The sequence below is a fragment of the Hemibagrus wyckioides genome, linkage group LG28, assembly GCF_019097595.1.
Source record: "Hemibagrus wyckioides isolate EC202008001 linkage group LG28, SWU_Hwy_1.0, whole genome shotgun sequence".
In the NCBI taxonomy this organism is placed as follows: domain Eukaryota; kingdom Metazoa; phylum Chordata; class Actinopteri; order Siluriformes; family Bagridae; genus Hemibagrus; species Hemibagrus wyckioides.
Window position 1 is genome coordinate 3,571,074 of NC_080737.1, and position 17,945 is coordinate 3,589,018.

At 39.6% G+C, this 17,945-nt stretch overlaps 1 protein-coding gene across 2 annotated transcripts; it reads left to right on the plus strand.

The window, feature by feature from the left end:
• Positions 1 to 802: 802 nt before the first annotated feature.
• LOC131348411 (immunoglobulin lambda-1 light chain-like) lies at positions 803 to 17,126 on the plus strand. Of its 2 annotated transcripts, XM_058383312.1 has the most exons (6): positions 803 to 913; positions 1,006 to 1,150; positions 11,169 to 11,293; positions 11,386 to 11,708; positions 16,166 to 16,199; positions 16,622 to 17,126. In XM_058383312.1, the coding sequence occupies exons 1-6, from the start codon at positions 874 to 876 to the stop codon at positions 16,942 to 16,944; spliced, it is 990 nt and encodes a 329-aa protein (XP_058239295.1). In that variant the 5' UTR covers positions 803 to 873; the 3' UTR covers positions 16,945 to 17,126. The 2 variants fall into 2 exon arrangements, 1 of the variants encoding a protein (XP_058239295.1); XR_009203934.1 differs by lacking the exons at positions 803 to 913; positions 1,006 to 1,150; positions 11,169 to 11,293; positions 11,386 to 11,708 and adding an exon at positions 15,637 to 15,883 and having other exon boundaries at positions 15,972 to 16,199; positions 16,622 to 16,736.
• The last annotated feature ends 819 nt before the right edge of the window (positions 17,127 to 17,945 follow it).

Below are 17,945 nucleotides of genomic sequence, written 5' to 3' on the forward strand. Positions count from 1 at the left end.
TGGACAATTCTGTACCAAACTTCGGCGGGCCGGAATAAAAGGACCAAGGGGCCGGATGTGGCCCGCAGGCCGTAGTTTGCCCACCCATGGTTTAAATTTATTAATATGATGCATTACATATAAATATGATTGCTTAGAGTCTTTCTGACTGTGTTACTATGTTACACAGGTCAGTTTTTTTTTTTTTGTTGATATTGGTTGGATTGGACAAACGAAGATTTCATCCAGGGATGGCGAGCCACTCCACCAGGACCCATAGTGAAGTTTTCTGGATTTGAAAGTACTTTGAGTTTCCCTGGATGAACTGTGATCCACATTGTTTCTGCCTGTGTGGTAAGACAAAACCTGCACTCACCTGCTCCTCTGTGCACACCACTTGGAGAACAAGGAATTGAAACCTTCGCACTTATTAGTTACGTGTTTACAAAGACTATCAAAAAATCCCCTGGGTTTAAGTTTATGTTTTGTTTATTTTTTTTCTCATTTTGTTTTATGGGCCCATGATTTTCTTTTGTAATATTGCACATATTTTAAGAAGTGTGAATAATACATTGTTATTACTTCAAACATCCCGTCTCTGTCTCATTAGTTACTCATTCTGCTCCAGTAGCCGAACCTTCATAACTGGTCCATCACCTGAGCATTTAAGCTAAACACTTGATCAATTGGGTGTTACATCAGGGTAAAGATGTAAAGATGTGAACTCTAAAGCACATGACAGTACTGTAGCTGTGGTGTGTGATGTTGAGCGTCTCTTCCCTCTGCCCCTCCTCCTGTCTCTCTTATAGCACGTCCCTGCAGTCTCTCCTTTATCTGCTCTTCACGGCGCTCATCTCTTCACTCAGCACCAGAGTCCCATCACACACGGACACCATGCTGCCAGCACTCTGCTCTCTCTTCACTGTTCTCTCATGTAAGATTTCACAACTCTGGAGCTCATCAGCATTCAGCCTCCATCTAATGTGAGCATGAAGCCATGTAACATGTGTGCTGTTTTTATTCCAGGTGTCAGTGGTGTGACTGTGGTGACGCAGAAGCCTCCTGTTCTCACACTGACTCCAGGACAGACGGCCACCATGGACTGCAATCTGGGGACTGTCACTGGTGCTAGTTCACGCTGGTACAAACAGGTTCCTGGAGGAGTTCCTCAGTATATGTTAAGGAACTATCATGGTTGGAGCTCTCCTGAATATGGATCTGGTTTCTCATCTCCTAAATTCACATCAACACACTCGTCTAAATCAGATTATAAACTGATAATCAGTAATGTGGAGGTGGGAGACTCAGCAGTGTATTACTGTCACACATGGGACAGCTCTGCTAAAGAGCACGTATCACAGTGATATACACCATGACAGAAATCTCCTCACTGCTCACACTCACTTCTGCTTTCACACAACACCAGAAACAACAAAAACCTGAACTTCAAATCACTGGAACTGAAGTGGAAACTCACTTGATGTTCACTGAAGACACTTTGAATTCTTCACAGTAGAAGATCACAGATATGGTACGACCTTTTATTCCTCTTTTATGTAAACAGACACTGATGGTTTATGATTCTATCATGTTCTCAGTTCAGTTCTTTGGCTGTTATAATCTCAGTGTGATCAGGTGATCTACATATGAGAGCATTACTAATGATTTCCTCTGATGTTTGTGATTAGTGACACTGCCTGACAGATACCTGATGTGGACATAAACTGGCAGAAAGTAAATCCATGAGATGTCCAAAAGAACTTAAAGTTATCTTCTGTATATCAGAACAAGAGACATTTACAACAGCAGGATTCCAGGACACACTGCTTCACTGTGATCTCCACTGAAAACACTTGAACACTGAATTATAAGACTTTCTCCACAACCTTTGGACTAATAGATGCAGTGGATTTATAAGATGTGGCAGTAATTTGGAACTGGACTGGTCTGAACACAGCCATCAGGAATGTGGAGCAGAGAGACCCTCAGGATTTGGTCATTTTAATTTAAAATAAAATTCCTTACCAAAACATAACTTTATTCCTTATTTCATGGTAGAAAGTACACACACACACAGACACACACACACACACACACACACAGGGGGTAAAATAAGTATTGAACATGTCATTTATCATTTTTCTCAGTAAATATATTTCTACAGGTGAAATTTTCACCAGATGTTGGTAACAACCCATGCAATCCACATATACAGTGAAAGTCAAACCACAGACGTCCATAAGTTATGTGAAAAAGTACTGAACATATGAAGAAAGGGCAGTGCAAAAAGGCCTGAAAAGCCCAGACACCAGTAATTAGAAAGCAATCCTGCCCCTTGTCAGTGCAAATTAATATCAGCTGGTTCAGTTCCATCTGATGGCCTATTAAAAGGTGTCTAATGACCAAGGTGTCACACAAGAAACATCTCATGATGGGTAAAAGCAAAGAGCTCTCTGTAGATCTTCTCAACCTAATTATTGCAAAACTGATGACATTGGTTGCAGAAGGATTTCAAAACTTGTGAATGTTCCAGTGAACACTGTGTGGGCCCATAATCAGGAAGTGTAAAGAACATGATTTCACCATAAACCGGCCATGATCATTTGCTCCTTGCAAGATTTCTGACAGACGAGTGAAAAGAATTATCAGAAGAGATGTCTAAAAGCCAAGGACCACATGTGGCGATCTTCAGAAACACCAGGTACAATTGTTTCAAAGAAAACAATAAATAATGCACTCAGCCACCATGGGCTGTATGCATGCTCACCATGCGAGACTCCATTGCTGAAGAAAACGCATGTTGAAGCTCGTTGCAACGATTACAAGAATGTTAACATTCTTGATAAAAATCTGCTGCCAGGATCTACCATCTACCAGGATGATGAAGATGAAACAAGGGTGGACATTTCAGCAAGGCAATAATCCCAAACACACAGCCAAGGAAACTCTCAACTGGTTTCAGAGAAAAAAAAATAAAGCTGCTAGAATAGTCCAGCCAATCACCTGACTTGAATCTAATTGAAAAAAAGTTTATAAAATATATATATATATATATATATATATATATATATATATATATATTCAATTTGATTCAATTCATTTCAATCTTATTTGTATAGCGCCTTTTACAATGGACATTGTCTCAAAGTAGCCTTACAAAAGAAAATAAACAAGGGAGAGGGGGGGAATAATAATAAAATAAAATAAATAAATAACTAGAAATAAAAAACAAATTATTAAATTAAATTATTAAACAGAGAGACAAAGAGAAAGATATTAAGTATGCTTCTGATCATGTAATGTTTAAAGACAATGTAGATTATGCGTAAAGTGCAAAGACTAGCTATGACAGCATAACTAAAAGGGAGAGCCAGAAGGTGACAGACATGAGGGCTTCCCGGGACATAAAGAGTCCAACCACTTCACAGTCAGCAAACCTGAGCGACTTGTGAGGGTGGTAAGATGACAGCAATCCAAACATCCCAGTACACCAAACACTCTATGCCCATGAACCTTCCAGATCTGCTCCTTTACCTAAGAAAAAATATATTTAAAGCTTGACTAAACAAATGTGTCTTCAGCCTGGACTTAAACATTGAGACTGTGTCTGAATCCCGAACATTAATTGGAAGGCTGTTCCATAATTGTGGGGCTTTGAAAGAGAAAGCTCTGCCCCTTGCTGTAGCCTTTGCTACTTGAGGTACTACCAAATAACCAGCACCCTTTGATCGGAGTAGGCGTGGCGGATCATAAAAGACTAAAAGATTGGTCAAGTACTGTGGCGTGAGACCATTTAGTGTTTTATAGGTCAGTAACAGAATTTTATAATCAATGTGAGATTTGACTGGGAGCCAATGTAGTGTGGCTAAAATAGGAGTGATGTGTTCATATCTTCTGGTTCTAGTTAGGACTAGTTAGGCTGCTGCATTCTGGACTAACTGGAACTTGTTCTTGCTCCTATTGGAACATCCAGACAGTAAGGCATTACAATAATCCAACCTAGAGGTAACAAAAGCATGAACTAGTTTTTCTGCATCATGAAGTGACATCATATTTCTTATCTTGGCAATATTTCTGAGATGGAAGACCAGAGTCAATAATCACACCAAGATCTTTTACTGCTGGACAAGATGAAACAGAAAGACCATCCACAGTTACTTCGTAATCAGAAAGCTCACTTCTAGCTGCATGTGGTCCAAGTACTAGCAGCTCTGTCTTGTCGGAATTAAGCAGGAGGAAGTTAGTGACCATCCAATGTCTAATGTCCTTTACACATTCTTCTATCTTAATAAGTTGGTGTCTCTCATCTGATTTAGCTGAAACATATAGCTGTGTGTCATTGGCATAACAGTGGAAGCTAATAACATGTTTATGAATAATTGCACCAAGCGGTAGCATATATAGGGAAAAAGCAGTGGGCCTAAAACAGAACCTTGTGGAACACCGAACATAACCTTAGTATGCATAGAGAAGTGATCATCTAGATCTACAAACTGATAACGGTCAGTCAAATAAGACCTGAGCCAGGAGAGGGCTGTTCCTTTAACACCAACAACATGTTCTAGCCTATCAAATAGAATAGTGTGGTCAATGGTGTCAAAAGCTGCACTAAGATCCAGTAGCACCAGTAAGGAGACACAACCCTGATCAGAAGACAGTAACAGGTCATTTACCACTTTAACCAGTGCTGTCTCTGTGCTCTGATGAGGCCTGAATCCTGACTGATACAGTACATTTCATAAATGTTATTTCTATGCAGATATGAACAGAACTGCTGTGCTACAGCCTTTTCTAGGATCTTGGAGATAAAGGGCAGGTTTGATATCAGTCTATAGTTACACAGCTGACAGGGGTCCAGGTCCGGTTTTTAATCAGGGGTTTGATAACTGCTAGCTTAAAAGATTTAGGCACATAGCCAGTGCTAAGGGAAGAGTTAATGATTTTTAGAAGGGGTTTGCCAGCTATTGGTAGTATCTGTTTAAGGAAAGACGTGGGTAAAGGATCTACAATGCAGGTTGAAAGTTTTGAAGATGAAATTAGTGAAATTAGATCAGGCTCTTGAAGTGGAGTGAAGCATTCTAAGCTCAGAAATAGTTATATTATCTAAAGAATTATCTATCAAAGATAATTTGCTTTTAAATTAATAGCGTGGATTTTTTGCCTGATATTGTCAATTTTTTCACTGAAAAAAATCATGAAGTCATTGCTGCTGCATATACAGGGTATGCGCTTTTCTACAGTGGTTTTACTCCTAGTTAGTTTTGCTACAGTACTTGTTAAGATTTGTAATAGTTTATAATTTGTAATAGTGCCCTCATACTGCTCATGCCATGTGATATGTGTTATTATAATTGGAAGTAGGCAAAAATAAAACAACTTCCGGGTTCCGGTTCAGCAATTCCCTAATGGTGTGCAAGTTATTTTGCCTCCATTTTATTTAATAAATGTCCTGGTTATCAAATGCAAGAATGGCTGCACCAACAGGTTATGGTCCCAGGAGAGAAGTCGGTAGCCGATGGAACAAATTGTGTTTTGATGGAGATGAAAAGAATTACGAACTCTGGGAGGCAAAGTTTTTAGGACACGTGCTTGCCAGGGCTAAAGGACACTATATTGTCGGAGCTTCCCACAAGAGCCGATGAGGAAGAAGATGCTGTCGATAAAAATGAAGAAGCTTATGCTGAGCTGAATCAGTACCTGGATGAAAAAAGTTTGTCACTTGTAATGAGAGATGCTGCCGATTGCAGATTTTGAGGAGCTATTATGCTGGTAAAGGAAAACCGTTTTTAATTGTGATGATTTTGAAGGGTTTGCCAGACTCATTTCAACCGTTTGCCATCCATATCACACAAAGTGATATAAACATAACGTTTGCGGAATTTAAAACCAAGTTGAGAAGTTTTGCAAGTACAGAAAATTTTCACAGCAGTAAGAATGATGACACCGTGATGAGAGCGAGCGCCTCAGCTCCTGAATGGAGGGGGAAAGAACGACTCACAGACTCGGACATGACATGCTACAACTGCAGTCAAAAAGGACACAGAGCACGTGCTTGCCTGAACCAAAATCGCAAGAGACAGTGGTGCAGTTACTGCAAATGATCAACACACAAAGATAAAAATTGTAGACGTCGGAAGAAAGACAATGTTAAACAAGCCACTGATGCAGAGGATAATGAACACACGTTTGTCTTTAAAGAGAATGACTGCCAGTTTTACAGAGTGGAGCAGAAAGGGCTGATGGTTGACACAGGTGCGACATCACACATTATTACGGACATTGGAAAATTTAAGCAATTTGATGACAAATTCCAGCCGGAAAAACACTACATTGAGTTAGCAGACAGGACCAGAGCAAGTGGAGTAGCACTGAGAAGGGGTGATGCGGAGTTGTGCCTGATTGACAGTGAGGGATGTCAGGTGAAGGCTACACTGAGGAGTGCACTATTCATCCCATCATACCCACAGAACATCTTCTCTGTAAAAGCAGCAACAACAAATGGAGCTTCGATCCACTTTAAACAAGGACAAGACAAACTTGTTCATAAGAACGGTACCAAGTTTCACATACAAGAGTTCAATAGACTATACTATCTGAACACAGTAAATAATGACAGTGATAGTTGTAACAGATGTTATGATATTCAAACCTGGCATGAAATCCTTGGTCACTGCAATTATGATGATATTTTCAAATTACAAAATGTAGTTGCGGGAATGAAAATTAATGGTACAGTTGATAAGTCTAATCTAAACTGTGAAGTTTGCATACAAGGAAAGTTTGTTCAGAGTAGAAACAGAGAACCTGACAGATGAACTAAGGCCGCACTTGAACTAGTCCATACAGATCTAGCTGGACCTACTGATCCAGAGGCCAAATATGGTTTCAAGTACGTTCTAGCATTTACTGATGACTACTCAGGTTCAGTGTTTGTGTACTTTTTGAAAGCAAAGAGTGGCACTGTGAAAGCTACTGAAAGGTTCATTGCTGACATTTCCCCTTATGGGACCATAAGGTGTGTTATGTCAGATAATGGTACAGAATTCATGGCAAAAGAGTTCCAGTCACTGCTAAGCTAAAATCGTATTAGGCATGAGACCTCAGCACCATATTCACCTCATCAAAATGGGACTGCTGAGAGAAATTGGAGAACCTGTTTGAAATGGCAAGATGTATGCTTTTAGAGAGAAATCTACCCAAGATATTGTGGACTTACGCTATAATGACTGCTGCAGTAATTTGCAACAGGTGTTACAATAGCCGAATACAGCAAACACCATACCATGCACTGACGGGAAGAAAACCTGATCTTTCTAAATTGAGGGTTTTTAGTTCAGAATGTTATGTGTACAAGCATGACAAAAAGAAATTGGATGCAAGATGTGAAAAGGGGGTCTTTGTAGTGTATGACAAAAACAGCCCTAGTCTACTATCCAGACACAAGGAAAGTCCTTAAACACAGATTTCTGAAATTTGTAACAAAGTGTACTATTGAACACCAAACACAGACTGACATTTCATTGTCAGGTGATGATTTTCATGGCGAAAGGTATGCACCCTCACAGACAAAGGGCCCTGAGACTGACCAGACTTTAGAAGAGACTCATGAACCTCAAACTGAAGCTAAAAATGAGGGTAGTCCTCAGACAGAGGAAAGTAACCGGAGTAACCGTTAAACGAAATAGGAGAGCTCCCCAATACTTAACAGATTATGTCTCTGATGTTAAGTGTAATGACCATGTTCTAACTAATACTGACTACTGTTACAGAGTGTGTAATGTACCACAAACCTTTAAGGAAGCACTGTGTTCAAACGAGTCACAGAAGTGGGCTAGAGCCATGGAAGAGGAAATGGACTCCCTTAAGGAGAATGACACATTTACTCTAACTACCTTACCAGAGGGTAAACATGCAGTGGGGGGTAGATGGGTCTATGCAATAAAACATAATGCAGATGAAGCTGAGACGTACAAGGCCAGATATGTTGCCAAAGGTTATAGTCAAGTGATAGGTGCAGATTACAAAGAAACTTTCTCACCAACAGCAAACATCACTTCAATAAGAGCCTTAATGCAAATGGCAGCTCAATATGATCTTGTTCTCCACCAGATGGATGTAAAAACAATTTATTTACATGCCCCAATTGACTGCAAGATTTACATTGAACAGCCAGAGGGTTTTGAAGTGAAGTCAGACATGGGTGAAACACTAGTCTGTAAACTAAACAAATCACTGTATGGTTTAAAACAGTCAGGTATAGTCAGATATGGAGCATGTATCATTGTATGCTGGGCACTGCCTTGGCTTATGGTTTGTGTCACAGTTTTGACATGTTCGTCCTCTCGTTATAATATGGACCTTTTCAGTGTTTGGCATGCCAAGTTGTTGGTATTTGTTTGTTTCCAGCAGCTAAGGCTTCATACTTTCTCCCCTCTGCTAGTACATCAGCAATGGGGTGGCCTTTGGGCTTGCTGTAGAGATCATTTCTGAGAGCATCAAAGGGAGTACTGGCAATGATAAGCTCAACGAGACGTTCATTAAGCTCATCGTCAGTAAATTGGCATTTCAGTGCTAAAGTTCTGGCTCTGGTCACAAAGTCAGCAATGCTCTCATTTGTTTTTTGCCTGTATTACATGAGATGGAGCCTGTGAATTCTGAAGTTCACATTTAATTTTAATTGTCCTTCAAAAAAATTTGTGTCTCAGGTTTTTTTAATCTGCATCACTGAGCCCACTTGCATTGAGTCGTTTCAATCCTTCATCTCCAATTCCTCTACAAATTTTTCTAGCTTGTTTTTCTGCATCGTTTATCTCTTCATCCTCCAGGTATAGATTCATTTTTTGTCTGAATGAAGACATTGCTTCACTCAAATCGGGGTCAGACCAGTTCATTGTCGGTAAGTGTGAAGCCATTTTATTGTGTTTGTCTTGTACTCACGTAATAAGCAGTCGTTTACTTTCAGCATATTTGTTGCACTCTGGACCATCTTTACTCGGTGCTCAACATGTTTACAAGGATAACAGTAACAACTTTCGGCTCACGCACGCCACGTAATGCGTCACATCAACATTCTGCGTATCACAACACATAGTGGGATACAGTATGAGAGCAAGTGGGGGTGTTAAGATTTGTAATAGTTTATAATTTGTAATAGTGCCCTCATACTGCTCATGTCATGTGATATGTGTTATTATAATTGGAAGTATGCAAAAGTGAAACAACTTCCGGTTCAGCAATTCCCTAATGGTGTGCACGTTATTTTGCTTCCGTTTTATTTAATAAATGTCCTGGTTATCAAATGCAAGAATGGCTATGCCAACAGTACTAAATAAAAATTTAGGATTGTTTTTGTTATCTTCGATTATGGCAGAGAGATACGCTGATCTAGCAGCACTAAGAGAATTTTTGTATCTCAGAAGGCTTTCCTTCCACGCTAACTGAAATACTGCCAATTTAGTTTGATGCCATTTAAGTTCTAGTTTCCTAGCTGATTGTTTTAAAGCTCCTGTGTGGTCGTTGTACCAGGGTGCTAGTTTCTTCTCTTTAATTGTTTTCCTTTTAAGTGGAGCTACAGTATCTAGGGTGTTGCGACACATTGACTCCAGGTAATCAGTCGCCTGATCAAGTTCTGTGGGGTCAGACGGTGAACCAATCATGCGTGATAATTCTGGGAGACTATTGGTAAATCTCTCTGCAGTAGCTGATGTAAATGTACGCTTGATACGGTAACATGGCAAATTGTGCATCTCGTGTCTTAGACGCTTTTTAAATGAAACAAGATAGTGATCTGAGACTGTGGAAGAGTGACTATGTTTTCTATATTTAAGCCGAATGTTAGTATAAGATCCAGAGTGTGACCTCCATTATGAGTGGGTCCTATTACATTTTGATTAACACCTAATGAATCTAAGATGGATACAACTGCTGTTCTCAGAGGGTCTTCTGGCTTATCAAAATGAATGTTGAAGTCTCCTACTATTAATGCTTTGTCTAAAGAAACAACAAGGTTTGAAGTAAAATCTCCAAATTCACTGAGGAATTCAGAGTATGGCCCTGGGGGGTCTGTAAACAACAATTAGTGGAATCGACTCTGTGAAATTATTTTTGTGGCTACTTAAGTTAGGTTAGTATAAAGAACTTAAATGTGTTGCATTTATGTCTCGGTTTTTGTGTGGCGCCTCAAAAAAATATATATACATGCAGATCAGCTTCATCTGGTCTGATCAACTTCTATCTTCATGATCATCTGTATCATACCTTCTTGAACTCCTCTCCCAGACAGAGGGTCTTGTGTTTACAGTTCAGTTAGGACCCTGGGATTAATTTTCAAGTTGTGGCCTCATTATTTCATAAAAGTATACTGTTCTTCCAATTTGTTAAATTGGTCAAATACTATAGAGTGAATTCAGCTGATGCTCAAGACGTCTGAAATGGTTGTAAACTTAAACTTGAAAAAATTTGGACATTCCTAGAGAGAAATTTACCAACTGGACAATGAGATATTCTGACATTCAGATCTCCATAGAGACGACTTTCTGATCTCTCTGTCCAAAATTCCAGACTCTACACTGTCCATTCATTCCATTGATTTTGTAAATTGTTTTTAATTCATCCCAGTGCATATTTTATATATATCTTTTATAGAAACAAAGTGTTCTCAGATGTTATTCTCAGGAAACAGTAATGCCTCTAGACATTTGAACAAAATTCAGTATAATCTGGAGTCAGATATTGACATCATAATGGACATCCAGAACAGCATTCATCCTTCCCCCAGTCCAGATAATACACTGAACTGTATGGTCCTGTCAGTCTCTATAGTTTAACACTGACTCATCGTACATCATGGACAGAGAAACACACTCAGGAAACACCTGCTGCTCCTCATGCTGACATCTTAGATTTATGTAAATGATGAACTTCTTCTCTGAAATGCAGAGGAACACGTTCTTCATGTTACTGACTTATTTCATCTACAGAAACTGTGTCATTGTAACAATCACTTTGAGATCAGCTCATGAATAAAGAGTCTTTATAAGAAGAGGGTGTGTGTCAGAGTGTTGATGGAGTGTTAATAATAACAGTGAGGTGAGTGTTCAGTATGTAGTACACCACTGTGGAGAGCGTCAGCTGTGGTGTGTGATGTTGAGCATCTCCTCCCTCTGCCCCTCCTCCTGTCTCTCTTATAGCACGTCCCTGCAGTCTCTCCTTTATCTGCTCGTCACACCGCTCATCTCTTCACTCAGCACCAGAGTCCCATCACACATGGACACCATGCTGCCAGCGCTCTGCTCTCTCTTCACTGTTCTCTCATGTAAGATTTCACAACTCTGGAGCTCATCAGCATTCAGCCTCCATCTAATGTGAGCATGAAGCCATGTAACATGTGTGCTGTTTTTATTCCAGGTGTCAGTGGTGTGACTGTGGTGACGCAGAAGCCTCCTGTTCTCACACTGACTCCAGGACAGACGGCCACCATGGACTGTAATCTGGGGACTGTTCAGAACTCTGGACGCTGGTACAAACAGGTTCCTGGAGGAGTTCCTCAGTATGTGTTACGGCATTATCCTGACTGGGACTCTCCTGAATATGGATCTGGTTTTTCGTCTCCCAAATTCACATCAACACATTTGTCTAAATCAGATTATAAACTGATAATCAGTAATGTGGAGGTGGGAGACTCAGCAGTGTATTACTGTCACACATGGGACAGCTCTGCTAAAGAGCACGTATCACAGTGATACACACCATGACAGAAATCTCCTCACTGCTCACACTCACTTCTGCTTTCACACAACACCAGAAACAACAAAAACCTGAACTTCAAATCACTGGAACTGAAGTGGAAACTCACTTGATGTTCACTGAAGACATTTTGATTTCTTCACATTTAAAGATCACAGATATGGTACGACCTTTTATTCCACTTTTTTGAAAACAGACACAGATGGTTTATGATTCTAACATGTTCTCAGTTCAGTTCTTTGGAACTTAAAGTTATCTTCTGTATGTCAGAACAAGAGACATTTGCAACAGTAGGATTTCAGGACACACTGCTTCACTGTAACTCCACTGAAAACACTTGAACACTTGTGATTAGTGACACTGCCTGACAGATACCTGATGTGGACATAAACTGGCAGAAAGTAAATCCATGAGATGTTTAAAGGAACTTAAAGTTATCTTCTGTATATCAGAACAAGATACTTTTACAACAGCAGGATTCCAGGACACACTGCTTCACTGTGATCTCCACTGAAAACACTTGAACACTGAGTCATAAGACTTTCTCCACAACCTTTGGACAAACAGATGCAGTGGATTTAGTGCATCAGGAATGTGGAGCAGAGAGACCCTCAGGATTTGGTCATTTTAATTTAAAATAAAATTCCTTACCAAAACATAATTTTAATCCTTATTTCATGGTGCAAAATACACACACACACATCTGGTGCAAAATACACACACACACACACATCTGTAGATCAGCTTCATCTGGTCTGATCAACTCCCACCTTCTTGAACTCCTCTCACAGACAGAGGGTCTTGTGTTTACAGCCCAGTTAGGACCCTGGGATTAATTTTTTTTTCAGGTTGTGTCCTCATTCTCTCATAAAAGTATGGTGTTCTTCCAATTTCCTAAATTGGTCAATGACTTTAGAGTGAATTCAGCTGATGCTCAAGACGTCTGAAATGGATGTGAAGTTGGAGAAATTTTTACATTCCTAGAAGGAAATTTACCAACTGGTCAGTGAGATATTCTACCATCAGATCTCCATAGAGATGACCTTCTGATCTCTCTGTACTTAATTCCAGACTCTACACTGTCCATTTATTCCACTGATTTTGGAAATTGTTTCAAATTCACCTCAGTGCATTTTTCTTTATATCTTTTATAGAAACAAAGTGTTCTCAGATGTTCTTCTCAGGAAACAGTAACACCTCAGGAGATTTGAACAGTATAAAGCTGAGTAGATGTTAAGATACTGAGATATTACATATAACTAAATGTCTGATGGTTGGAGTCAGTTACAGTAATTCAGTATAATCTGGAGTCAGATATTCACGTAATAAAGGACATCCAGAACATCATTCATCCTTCCCCCAGTCCAGATAATACACTGAACTGTATGGTCCTGTCAGTCTCTATAGTTTAACACTGACTCATCGTACATCATGGACAGAGAAACACACACAGGAAACACCTGCTGCTCCTCATGCTGACATCTTAGATTTATGTAAATGATGAACTTCTTCTCTGAAATGTAGAGGAACACGTTCTGCATGTTACTGACTTATTTCATCTACAGAAACTGTGTCATTGTGACAATCACTTTGAGATCAGCTCATGAATAAAGAATGAGAATGTTTTGAGCTGAAAGGATAATTACAGTTATTCATATAACTACTCTGTACACCTGCAGTGAGCAGAAAAGCATCTCAGAATGCATGTCAAGTCCTGAGGTGGATGGACTACAGCAGCAGAAGACCACATCAGTTTTCCCTCACTGAACAGCAACAGTGGGCACAGACTCACCCAAACTGGACAGTTGAAGCAACGAAAAGAAAGGGAAAGGGTCAAAATGCGGGACTGAAATACAATTGATAACATACAGTATGAGAACACAGTTAACAGACACATCAAACCCATCCATGACTATCTAACTGTCTGAGGAGGAGGGAGACAAAGGAATATAGATATAAAAAATATATACAGGAATAAAAAGTAAATGGAAATTAGAATCTCAAGGGCAGAGATGATGAAATGTTCTGGAAAAAAGTCATGAATGTCAGCCCTCAGTCTTGAGAGTAGCTAGTTTTCAATAAAGAGAGGGGCCACATCACAAAGCTGTGTGTTTAAACATGTTTCCACTGTAATGAAATAAGGCTTTCTTAAAAAAATAAAAGTGAAAGGACAGTCCCAGTACATGACCCAGTTTAGCTACTTTAGTACTTTGGACTTTAGTGACATCTGGAATATAAAGAGTCCAGATGTGAATGAATTTTGGTTGTAGTCCAGTATATTTAGTACACTAGTGTCTGTGGGATTAAACTGTGTGTGAAGCAGAGATTTAAATGTTCACTTCTTTAAACACGTCATTAAAAGGTACACTTAGAAATGACTGTGTTTTTTTAATGTTACATATTTGTCTGGGTTTTGTCACAGTAAGAGATTTTCCTCAAGAGACGATTCAGAGTCCTAATCAGTGTGTGGACGTCCTCTCTCACTCAGGATGCACCTGCTGGCCCCCGATCTGTAATTTCAGCTCCATGTAAATGATGCTCTTTCTCTCTTTCACTTCTCTCTGAGTGGAAGAACGACAAACTCTGGATGTTCATGATTAATAAAGATATTTTAGTTAAACTCTCTTAAGCTGTAGGATTCCACAGATGATATAAATCCAGACCATGATAACTTTGATTGTAAAAACTCAGTGTAAAGATGTAAAGATGTGAACTCTAAAGCACATGACAGTACTGTAGTGAGTCAGCTGTGTGATGTTGAGCGTCTCCTCCCTCTGCCCCTCCTCGGCCACCATGGACTGTAATCTGGGGACTGTCACTGGTGCTAGTTCACGCTGGTACAAACAGGTTCCTGGAGGAGTTCCTCAGCATGTCTTAAGAAATCGTCATGACTGGGACTCTCCTAAATATGGATCTGGTTTCTCGTCTCCTAAATTCACATCAACACACTCGTCTAAATCAGATTATAAACTGATAATCAGCAATGTGGAGGTGGGAGACTCAGCAGTGTATTACTGTCAGACACGGGACAGCTCTGCTAGTGAGTATGTATCACAGTGATATACACCATGACAAAAACCTCCTCACTGCTCACACTCACTTCTGCTTTCACACAACACCAGAAACAACAAAAAACTTCACAGTAGAAGATCACAGATACGGTACGACCTTTTATTCCGCGTTTCTGAAAACAGACACAGATGGTTTATGATTCTACCATGTTCTCAGTTCAGTTCTTTAACAAGCTCAGTATGATATCCCTCTAATTTTGATCAGTCACACTTTTGTGACACACTTTTGTGTAAGAGACAACATTACAACAAAACCTAAAGAATAGTTTTCTGACACTTTGTTTACTTCGTTATGTTATAGAATCAGTTTAAGGTGGATTAAATGTACTTTTTAACCATCAATCCACACGCCTTAACCCAAATCACAAAGCAAAATCATTTATTTGAGGGGGTTTTGTTCCAAGGTGCATTAAAACTTCTAAACTGAAATCTTTCTTTTCGATCTGTATTCCAACCCTTTATCCAGTACTGTTTACACACCTGGACTTAGAAGATTCTCCTATTCTCTTGGGTGTTCACACTCAGAGACATTCAGAAACCTGTCCAGAAGCCAGTCTAGCATGGGTCTTGGCTGGATGCTTTAAGATTTTTTGTCTTGCTAAATAGTGAAACATCACAACAGTCTGAGGAAACATGCAGTCTGGAGGTGGTTTTCTTTTAGAACATTCATTCTCTCTCCTTGACCCTGAGAAACACTCCCATAGCATGATGCTGCCACCACCATGCTTCATCATAGGAATAGAGTTCTGGTTTTCTTAGACATGGAACTTGGGAGTTCAGCCTAGAGTGTTAATTTTTGTCTAATCAGATCAGAGAATGTTGTTCGTCATGTTCTCAGAGTCCATTACGTGTCTGTCACATGGTTCTAACTCAGGAGTATTTACTGTCTAGCTGCACAACTTTGATAGATGAAGTACAGGCCGGATAGATGAAGTATTTCTGAGATGGTTTCACCTCCAGCATGTTCTGCTCTCTCTGTGGAGGAGTTCTAAAGCTCAAATTAGCGTGGTCACTGGGGTTTTATTCACCTCCCTGACCAAGGCTGGTTACTAAGTTTAGCCAGACAGCCAGCTGGAAGAAGAGTCCTGGTCGATCCAAACTTCCATTTCACAATGATCTCAGATAATGATGTCCAGGAGGTGTCCCAGTAAAGACATGACGGTGAGTGCTAATAAGGACGTGTGAACAGAACAACGTATAACAGAGACGTGTGATTCACTGCCACTGGAACGGGATCTTAAAGGAGTGTGTGCTGATGGTAGACAGTAGAAGAGAGAGCTGAAGTCTGGAGGACGTTTCAGTTCTTCTGCTTTCACTTCTGTATCTGAGGAGCTTTTTGTACGTGTGAGGACACTGAATGAATCACTGTGGTATTCGGCCAAGGAACAAAGCTGATCGTCAGCGGTAAGTAAAACTTCTCCCCTCTTTTTTCCTACGCTAGACTTCTACACTGCTTCAGATTCACACTTTTATTTCTTTTTCCAGTTTGAGAAATTTATTCTGACATGTTTCATACATGTTTTATTCTTTGTGTTCCAGTCAGTTTTTCACATTTTTTAACAGGGACAAAGAAATGTTTAGTTATTAGTTTGAAATTTATTCATATTATTAAATGTTGATTCCGATCTTTCATATGGAATCTCTCACAACACGAAGTATAAATCCGTTCTAGTGCTTCATTTTGTTCCTGATGTTCTGCCACACAGACAGATTTATGACTTCATTCTGAATGGAAGCATTTCTTTAAAAATGTCTTAGATTTCTGTCTGCACATTAGATTTGTGTTGTTTTGTGTAATGAATATCTCCCGCTGTGTGTGGAATCAGATGCTGCTCTCCCGGTTCCTGTTCTGACCGTTCTCCCTCCGTCCAGTGAAGAGCTGAAGTCTAATAAAGCCACTCTAGTGTGTTTGGCCAGTGACATGTCTGTCGGTTTTGCTGATGTCCGCTGGCTCGTGAACGGGAACTCGGTCACCAGTGGAGTCATCACCGGCTCTGTACAGCAGCAAGACAATAAGAAATTCACACTGAGCAGCTACTTGACCATCGACAGCTCCGAGTGGGACAACAGCAAAGTCATAACATGTGAAGTGTCTGCTGGAGGAAAAGCCGCATCAGTGAAGATTAACAAGTCTGAATGCAGTGAATGAACCCATTCACAACTTTCACATGTTAATTGTTTAGTTGCGAATCTTTCTAAGACCTGTAGTTTAAACTGTAGAAAATAATTTCTTATTACTGAGACTGTAATGACCTGATGGTTTAATTGTTTTGCTTTTGTGTTTGAGAAATAGATTGAAGTTTAATAAAGTGCATATCTGAAAAAGGAATTCACTTTGTCCTTGATTATCTGAACTAGATGTTAATCTTACAGACATCAAATCAACAAAACACAAAAATAGACAAGTAGAGCAGGAATGGATCAAAGTCAGGCTTCATTCTGCTTAATAAAATTCTACTGGATGGATTTTGTGATTTTTGTCTTCTAATGTCTGTCATTCCTCTTTAATCTAAAGCAAAAAAGGACTTACTGATCACTGTCCAGTTTAATGTGATAAAGAGAGAGAATTAAAATTACTTTTCTATGAGAGACTTTTAAAAGGTCTGAAAAGAGCAAATCCTAAGACTGTGACCACACAAATGTGGAACCTGCTGAAGGTTTAATGACTCTTACATCCAGTCAGTTTTATTAAAATGACTTCATTCATGTAAAAAGCAACCAATACACTTAAATATAAACTAAGCAGTAAATCTCTAATAACATTTAAGACACACTGCTGAGTAATTTGTTCTGCTAAAGTTTTAATGAAGAGCGTTGATGTGGACATTTTCAGAAGACCAGACGAGTGCTAATCAGTGTGTGGACGTCCTCTCTCACTCAGGATGCACCTGCTGGCCCCCGAACTCTAATTTCAGCTCCATGTAAATGATGTGGTTTGTCTCTTTCACTTCCCTATCTGAAAACACATTAATGCATTTTAAAATCCATCTGAATGAAGGATGGATCAATGAATATTTGAGAGGGATTCATTTGGATGCCTTCTGTCAACCGTCACCAGAATGTCAATCTAATGAGTAAACCTCTTGGCTGCTTGAGTGTACTTAAGTTTGTGAGGATCAATCATTTCTATAACCCCTCCCATCAATGTCT